The 9,808-nt window shown below is 33.8% G+C and overlaps 1 protein-coding gene across 1 annotated transcript; it reads right to left on the minus strand.

The window, feature by feature from the left end:
• Positions 1 to 2,822: 2,822 nt before the first annotated feature.
• LOC112000376 (uncharacterized) lies at positions 2,823 to 9,103 on the minus strand. The gene is made up of 4 exons (XM_024032491.2): positions 8,666 to 9,103; positions 6,489 to 6,683; positions 4,801 to 4,982; positions 2,823 to 3,464 (listed from the first exon to the last, which is right to left on the minus strand). The coding sequence occupies exons 1-4, from the start codon at positions 8,970 to 8,972 to the stop codon at positions 3,147 to 3,149; spliced, it is 1,002 nt and encodes a 333-aa protein (XP_023888259.2). The 5' UTR covers positions 8,973 to 9,103; the 3' UTR covers positions 2,823 to 3,146.
• Positions 9,104 to 9,808: the final 705 nt, after the last annotated feature.

The following is a 9,808-nucleotide window of genomic DNA, read 5'->3' on the forward strand; positions in this document are numbered from 1 at the left end:
AGATGCTACCTCTTGAGAGTATAATCATAACTTAATCTTAACCCCCCATAGATTCTTAGCAATATCAATTCATATCAGTTGTGGACATCATGAATGAACCACCTTTTCCTTGTTTATTTAGTTTTAAAGTTCAAGCTTTCGTCCCCTCTATTAGAATCCTCGAATGGATCTAGGACCTCTTCATTTGAAATGAATCAATTTCTTTATTTAGATTAAATATAACAAAATTCTTTATTTAGATTAAATATAACAAATCTATTTCATGAATCTATTTTAATAAATGAATGATGTGGCATTCTGTACACTGTCAAATCTAAAAAAATAAATTCTTAACTATAAAGTGTCTTCTATTTATTTCACTTATACAAAAAATAAAATCTTGCCAGTGAGTCGACTTTCTTTAAATAAAAATTTCAAGTGAAATAGAGAAGATTTTGTTTTATTTGTGCTGTTGAGCTATTCTCTTATAGCTACTTTTTGGTTCACTACTTCCCTTGTTACCATTTCCAAGCAGCTAGCACTTAGCAGTTGCACCAAATGTTTATTGCCTATGTCCCAAAACAGAAAAATTGTATTGCTTATGACAGAAACTTGTGAGCCTCTTGTGATAATAGGAAGTCACGTTCTTGTTTATTAAGTGTTTGGGCCCCTAATCGTCCAGGCAATTCAAGCAGATAAAAAAGTAATGCTATTGTCCCCATTTGTCATAATTTCAGATAGTGAAAGGTGAAAACTATTGTGGACCTTTGATAGATTTCCTTTGAAATTAGGACAGTGGATTGAGTGGTTGAGAATTTGAGATGGGATAATATCTGACATGGTTGTGATGCAAAGGTGTTAAGGTTCACGAAAAACATGGGGATCCCATCTTGTTTACGTGGTAGCACAAGAGGTTGAACAAGTACTGGGATGTACTATCTATCAACCTCTTTCTCAATTCTCATATCAATCCCTGAAAGTAATGCTTCATCAACAACCAAAAAAAAATCTCTGAAAGTAATGATTTTGCCAATTGAATTTGAGAAAATCCATCAAAGGTGGGGCAGAGTTGCATGTGGTGCTTGTTCTTTCCAAATGCCTTTTTGGGACTTGGACTGGTGTGAGACATCCTTTTAATCTTTAGATCACTGATAAGTAGTAGTGTCTGACATACTACATGATAGGCATGTGATGCTGCATTTCAAATGTGCTTATGGTAAGCCAAAGTACTGATAATAAATTGAACATTTTAACTTGTTTCTCATATTCCTTTCTATTTTCACTTTTTTAAAGGAAAAAAAAAATCATAGATTTAAGAACTTTTAGTCCCATTTTTGACAAAGTGATTTTTGTAAATCTTTACATGAAAAGCATTTTTTTTTTCTTTTGAAAAAGCTCCACCCTTTGACTTTTTTTTTCCAAAGTGAAAAATAAGTTTTCTTTTTTAAAACGTGTTAGATTTGATTCACACCTTCATAATTAAAAAATATATATATATATATTAGGTGTCTTGACATGGTGGTTAAGAACAAATATTATGGAGCCTATAGTTTCAAATACTATTGTGTGTTTATGTGTGTCTATATATATATATATATATAATAAAACAGAGAGAGGAACTAACAGAAGAGGGTGTAAGACGATTATGGGAACTAGTTAAAGACATATATTGTTAAGAACGTATAAAAGATAATATGATAGTATGTGATAGTACACAGAACAAGAAACAACAAGTTAAGAGATATTATTAGATTCAACAGCTTTTTTACATCAAACATAAGTGACACAGGGGCATCTTACAAGGGCTTTCTTCACTCTGCTTATTTCAAAAACACTAGAAGCCTATTTATAAACAACAGAACACAAAAATAATTTACATTCAGATTACAATGGCCTTTACAAAGGACAGTAAGGGCTTGGTTCCTTGTTGACAAATGTCAAAGAGAGTGGGGGGCCTGGTTGACAAATGTTAAAGTGAGTAGGGGGCTTTGTTCCTGGATGATCTTCATCCAGATATGGTTCTGACAAATGAGTAAATATTTCTAGTAGATGAAGATAAGGGTGACCTGCCTGAAGACGTTTCTGGGAACCTTTTTTATTTATTTATTTTTTAAAAAAAAAAAATTAAAGATGTCTAGTTTCATTTATCTCTTCCTTGAAATCATTCTTCATCAACGTCAGCATCAACATCTTGATCATAGTTATGGTAGTAAGGGTTATCATATCCCATAAGAGGATTATATACATATATACATATATATATATATATATATATAGATAGATAGCTCTTACAAATTTAGGGAGATGGGAACGAGGCACCAATGATCAGGCCCAGCCTTGCCCTGCCAAGTCTCTTTTTATTGTCTCAACCAAAAACTTGATCAAGGTCCAGAACGAGCAAGACATTGTTATGTGCTCAATTCCAAGGCTGCTTCTTCTAAATGACTAAACAAAGCTTCTCTCGTGAAAACTTGTATAATGATTAGCGTAGCTGGAGAGCTGTTGTAGAAGCATTATCTCACGAGCTAACTAGGCCGATGTCCCATCTGACTGCAGTCTCCATTCCAGGCTTAACATAGATATCCCTCATGAACATAGAGTGACAGTATTGATATCACTCATGAACATGTAGGGGAAAACTTGTTTTTTTGTGAATTCTGCTATATATTTTGACATTCTAGAGTTGAGAAAGAAATTTAAATAAATAAATAAATAACTCGCCCCCCAGCTGGCAGAACAATACTTGGCTGCTAAAATTTTGTTTGGTCCAATTCCATCCGAGATGGTTCTTGGCTCAGACGCTTTATATGACAAACAGTAAAGCAACAACCAATTCAACTCAGTGACATCAAACTGGGTCAAAAAACCCTTCTTTTCTTGTTTAATCTATATTAAAAACTTGTTTATGTTTTCTATAACATAGGTATATATACCCATGCAGCCGCTCAAGGGCCTCATATATATTGTTTAATTCATTTGAAACATGTTATCAACCAACACCACCAATATAGAATGAGGTTACAGTGCACTTTCTGTTGATAGATTGCTGTATGGGGGGCATACAAACATTAAAAAACTGGTGATATGTAATGCTTCATTAGCAGGAAGAAGCTCTGAAAACTTAAGAATCTGATATGCCGGGTAATGACTGTGACTCTGCCTCAAACTCAATGATTAGTGTCATGAAAAACGGGATTAGCTTCAAGCAGCTCAGCAAATTTATTGAGGATCTCCTTCACAAGTTTTCCAAGTTCATCCTTCTCTACTTCCACAGCTATTTTTCCATCCTTCACATCAGCAAACACTGCATCAAAAAGAAGAACCACTGCCTCATTGGCTTCTGATGGTGGCAAGCCCAACCCTGTCCCATTTCTCTCAAGGAAGCCCCTGATTAATTCAACACTTGCTAAACCATCTTTTCCACCATGCTTTTCCTCCCATATCTTGTCAACGATGTTGTTTAATTCCTTCTCATCATCCAAAAGCTGCAAAATTATCTTAAGTTTATCAGAATTTATTGAATAGAAAAATCTAATTATCAAAATAGAATACCTATTGATAATGCTTTTTACAATTGTGAGAAAATTCCAAATTTGTTGGAAGAAGTCGGGAAACATGCTAGAGCTTCAGGCCAGCAAAATTTGTAAAATTAGTTTGGTCATCTTAATAGTAAAAAACTAGAGCAAAACTCAAAAGGCATGGCCAATCTGGCTGCCAATGTCACATAACTTTCCAATACTTCTTCCCATTACCAATGCCAAAAAGTTAATTTTAAAATAACTTAGATATTTATTGTTTTTACTAATATACATTAACTTATACTTTTAAGATCAAACTTATTCATGTTTTATTATTAGAAATTTTAGTATTAAGTTTCCTATAACAAATCAATTGACCAAAGCAAATTAGTTGATTTATTGTTGAAAAACAACTCTTTCAGCCTAAACTAATATCATGACCAGAGGAGAGCTGCATATGTGCCCAAAAGGGCAAGTAAAGTTACAGTTTAGACTACTCGTAATTGCTTATATAAGCCAATGCGACCTACTAAACACTCAATGTAGGACTTAGCAGATGCCCGCGCATCACACACTATCCAATCTTATCCACATAATCGAGGGTCTCACAGCTACTCTACAAGTCTACTCCTTTTAGGATGGGTTTGAAGCAAAATACCAAAAGTACCTTCATCTACTCCTTCCTTTCTTCAAATTAATATATAAATAAAAATAAAAAAATAAAAAACACCCCTCTTTCAAGCTTTTGTTGAAGTTTCTTCTATGAAATGCCTCTGTTCCAGCTTAAAGCACTCCAAACCAGCCCCTCAGATCCAGGATTCAAAATATTGTCAAATGGTCTAAAAGTAAGCTGAAACATATTTTATCCTGTATGATACCACCTTTAGAATTTCCACAAAATTTTAAACTATTGGAAATGCTTATTAAAATCATACAAACTTCCTGCAATTATTCTAGATGATAGCATATCCTCCCTTCTCTCTCTCTCTCTCTCTCTCTCTCTCTCTCTCTCTCTCTCTCTCTATATATATATATATATATATACACGTAAGTTATTTTCCACATTCATATTACAGTTTAAAGTTTTCTAACTAGAAACGAAATCAACATTGTTTGTTATATTCAAAATTATACCCAAGGACTGGTAATACCTCATTTTCCTGAAGAGGAAGTAGATATACATTTAGGAAATTTAAAGAGAAAAAAACTTCTTAGCAGAAAAGACAAAAATGAAAAACAAAAGGAAAAAATAACTCAGGAAAATGAATTGATAATAAACAGAAAAGATATGGGGTTGGACTACCTTTTTTAGCTTAGAGCCATTAATAACCTTGATATTCTGGATGACAACAATGGGCTTTTCAGCCAACACCTCTGCTAGTTCTTGAAGAACAGGCTGGAGCAATTGTGCAAACTGTGCTTGGCCCAATTCTTCTTCTCCCTCGGCCCCATGTTTCCTCAAGATATCATTTAGCAGAGGAAATTCTGTTCAATTTCACCTTGTGGATTATTAAATGTGAACAATGGAATGAGTGGAATTAATAAACAATACTTAAAATTTAAGAGTAAATACTATCAGCAAGCTTATTGTGAGTCTCTCATTGTGGGCTAGGTACCACTGTTGAACTCTCCTCCTATTGTCATCTGGGTTGGAAGCAATTAATATTGACCTTGATCTTGCCTTCCATAATAATATGTCTGGAAAGTTAAGAATTCCAAGCAACATACATAATTGTATCTCCTTCTGAGGATATCGCATGTCAAGATTAAATTGGAGTGCACTTCAAAACACACCATCCATTTAGCAGATTTTTTAGCTTTATATTGGACTCCAATTGGCCCAAGAATTCTATTGCTTCCACATGAGATCCCAACCTATGATATCCAGGATAATACTTTTGATTGTGGGCTTGTCTACCTTAGATTGCGATTCAAATTTTTTTACCACTGGTCTAATTCCATTTAACTAAAATGTAAAAATAAAGAGATGAATAAAAAATATAGCCCCATATATGGTGATAAGCTACCACATGTCCCAAATTCTTAAGCTTGCGAGTTTGATCATCTAACCATTATTCTAACACTCCCCCTCATGTGTGGACCTAGGCTCAAGACCACTTGCTCTAATACCATGATAAACTACCACTTGTCCCAAAAGCTTAAATTGTTAGACAAGAGTGAATCTAATTTAACCATTATTCTAATAGATGGTATGGTGTCAGTAGAAGAGCTAGCTTTGGTCCAGAAGAAGGGAATTGATTCTTCCCACAAAGAACAAAATTCTCTTGATTCCAGGCGACATACTGGCACAATCACTGCAGCAGCAGGGGTGGTGGGTTTGGTTGGTCTAGAATCATTTAATTGGGAGGGGAGGGGGAGGAGAAGACTGATAAACTGTTCATGCCAGGCCTAGACACCTTAAAAGGACCAATTTTTAGAGGTGGCCTGACAAAGACAACATGCTAAAAAGAAGATTTGCACTAAATGGGAGATATTACATGACAAAAGTTAACTCTCATGGCAGTTACTATGTAGACCAAGGCCATTGAGATGTCACATAAATAGCAAGAACAAACATAATATCAACCATGTCAAATGTGTATGTGTCAGTTTGAGCATGAATGGGCATGTGTATTTTTCATTGATAATGTTGCAAAAACATTTTCAGATTATATGGAGGGCAGATGGTTGTTCCCCATGTCACCTTTAGGGGATAATGCAATGACCAATATTTGGCCAGAAGTTGTTAGTATCAATTCCAAGAAGTCCATTCCATTAGGTCTATTAAGTTCTTCTACTTTCTCCATTTTTCTGGATTCAAAATTTCTTTTCCTATCCTGCTTCCTTTTTCTCTTTCTTTCTTTTATAGACAATGATTTCAATCCAAAACTGAAATATCAGAAGAATATTCAGAGAATCCAAAGTCAACCAAAAAATCACAAATCAATTTACGAGAAAAAATTATTACTAGTAGTCATTTGAAAAGCGAACCTGAGAAAGGAGGAACGCCCATTTCAACTCCCATGTGGACAAGTGCATTCCGTATCTCATTCTTGCTGATCTTTCCCTTATCTTCTGCATCCAAGTCTGTGAATAAGTCCTCCGCTATCATTGCAAAGTCATCCTCGTCGTCCAAAAACAATCGGAGAATATTCCCATCCAATATTGATATAACAAGCGGATCATCTGACCAAAGTTTTGCACATAAGCATGTATCTTTTTCAATCCATCAAAAATGTTAACAAAAATTATGTGCATACATACAAAAACATATACATATATACTTATGAATGTAAATTAATTATTTCCACCAATTAATAAGTATGATTTTAGGATTAAAAAATTCTAGTTGTCTTTTGCCCCACAATTGCTTAGCAATCAAACATAGGCAAAGTAAAAAACAAAATTCATATTGTCTTTGATTGTTTAATAATCGTAATTGTTGATTTTTCTTTCTGTTTTTCACATTTTGTTAGTAACCAAGCATACCCAAAGGCCAAATCATTATTTCATATAAACTGTTCCAATCAATAAGATCCAGACATTCACTCACTCTCTCTCTCTCTCTCTCTTCCCACATTTCCTCAGCCAATAAGCACAACCAAAAGTCCAAACTTCAGACAAATTATACCAGAACATTTTAACATCAAAGGCAATTAAGCTCAATTATACATGCAAATACATATAATTGTCTATTAGTTGTTCCAAGCACTTGATAAAACACAATTTCAAGATCCAAATATTCAGCCTCTCTTTTTTTTTTCCCATTTTTTTCCCCTTATACAAACTTGATATCATTAATGGATCTCTCAACCCCTTCAAAAGTACGATTGTTCCTCTCTTTCTAAATAGTCTACATAACACAACATGTAATCTTTTCCCATATCTTCCCAGCAGCCAAACAAGGCCAAAAGTAATATATATATATATATATATATAGATACACACTGTTTTTGATTTGTAAGATCAGAAAGAGTCGATTTTTCTTTCCATTTCTCACATTTTCTCAGTCAACAAGGACAAACAAAAGTCCAAACTTCTAACAAAATATACCATTACACATTAACATCATAGGCATTTAAGCTCAATTATACATACACACACAAACAAACATACATAGAATCGTCTATTAATTAGTCCAAGCACTTGAAAAAACAGAATTTCAAGATCCAAAAACATTCGGCTTCTCTCTTTTTCTTGTTCCTCTCTTTCCAAATAGTCTACATTACACAATGTTTAACCTTTTCCCACATCTTCCCAACAACCAAACAAGGCCAAATTAACACACACAAACACACTATTTTCGATTGTGTAAGATCAGAAAAAGTTGATTTTTCTTTCCATTTCTCACATTTTTCCAAACACCAAACATAACCAACTTACAAACTATAAGATAACGTTTAAGATCATTGCTGATCAAGCTCCACATATATATGTATATAACACCTACATGTGCATATACTAAGTTGTACATATACTACATCGATCTAGGTTATATAAGCAATTGCTGATCAAGCTAAATATATGTATAAAACACCTATATGTGCATCTACTAAGTCGTACATATACTATATCAATCTAGGCTATATAAGCAATTACGACGAGCTCCCAATTGATTTCAAAACACGTGACTAGCATATATATGTCCAAGTCGTATATATACATACAATGTTGATCTAGGCTATATAAGCAATTACGATTAGCTTCAATTGTAGCAAGTATATTTAAAAACAAATGTGACTAGCACTTATATGTCCAAGCCGTACATATACTTCATCGATCTAGGCTATATAAGCAATTAGGACAAGCTCCAATTATAACCAGTCGATTTTAAATTTTAAAACACATGTGACTTGCACTTATATTATGTGTCCAAGTCGTACATATAATATATCAATCTGGGCTATATAAGCAATTACGATGAGCTCCAATTATAACCAGTCCCTTTTAAAACACATGTGACTAGCACTTGTATTATGTGTCAAGTCGTACATATACTATATCGATCTGGGCTTTATAAGCAATTACGAGGAGCTCCAATTATAACCAGTCTATTTTAAAACACATGTGACTAGTACTTATTATGTGTCCAAGTCGTGACATTATATTATTATACATTATACAAATATAAATATGAATATAATATGTTTGATTTTAGAGGTGGGTACCTTTAAGTTGGTCGGCGATGGCGGTGAGGTAGTGGTTGAGCTTGAGGGAAGCTTGGTCAGATGAGAGATGGGTTTGGCGGAACGAGACGACGTCGTCTTCATCGTTGAGATTGATGCTTTGGAGAGCGGAGGACTTGAGAGTTTGGGGTAATGAGAGACCGAAGAGAGCGGAGGAGGCTCTTGATTCCGCCAGCTCCAACACCTTAGCTCCGGTCATCAAATCGGCGTCGTCTTCCGCCGCTACGAGCGTCAAGTCCGCCGCTCTCAGCTGAGTCCCGTCTACGATGGTCAACGCTCCGTCTGACATTTTCGCCAAGAGAGAGGGAGAGAGAGAGAGAGAAGCCTTTTCCTTTTGGGTCGGTTTGAACTAAATTGGCTCTGTTGTCTGAAATCTGAAATGCGAAATGTTGATTGTTTGGGACATTTGTTGAATTTTATTGAAAATTGACATCCTATCGTATTATTAAATACACTTTTATACTGTTGAGCTTCAAACCTAATTGCGCTGAGTAGCTACTTTTACTTAGTAGTAAATTAATTTTATATTATTTGTTATGATATATATATATTTTTTAAATTAAGAGATAATATTTAACAACTATTTAATTTATGTAAAATTTTATCAACTTACTGGCCTCTGAGCATGTGTATTTAGAGATTCTTTTATATTTTTGGATAAAAGTTAATAATTTACATTCATTATAATTTAGAAATATATATTTTTATTTTTCAAACAAATAAAATGATAAACTTTAGAGATTAGCAATAATTATAATTTCTTTTTTGAAAGAAAAAAAAATCCTAAATTTTAGGAATTCTTTTTTTGAATTCAAAATTAAATTTGTTATTTGGCATTTATGATCCTAGTTCTAAATGAAGTTATCCTTCAATAATGAGGGTATTTTTGAATCACATATAAGTACAGTTGAAAGAAGGAAATCCATTTGTATATAGTATAGATTATAAAAAATTCTAAAGTTAAATAAAGTAATATATATATTAGAAATCAGATTTGAGTGTATGAATCGTAAGTGGAAGCGTATGTATAAAATAGTGAGTACACAAAAGCTTATGTAAAAAATTATTTCAAGGTCATCCGAAAATCAAATGTCTTCAATATGTTCATATAGGAGTGGAGTCAGG

Source organism: Quercus suber, unplaced genomic scaffold, assembly GCF_002906115.3.
Source record: "Quercus suber isolate HL8 unplaced genomic scaffold, Cork oak 2.0 scaffold_444, whole genome shotgun sequence".
Classification (NCBI taxonomy): domain Eukaryota; kingdom Viridiplantae; phylum Streptophyta; class Magnoliopsida; order Fagales; family Fagaceae; genus Quercus; species Quercus suber.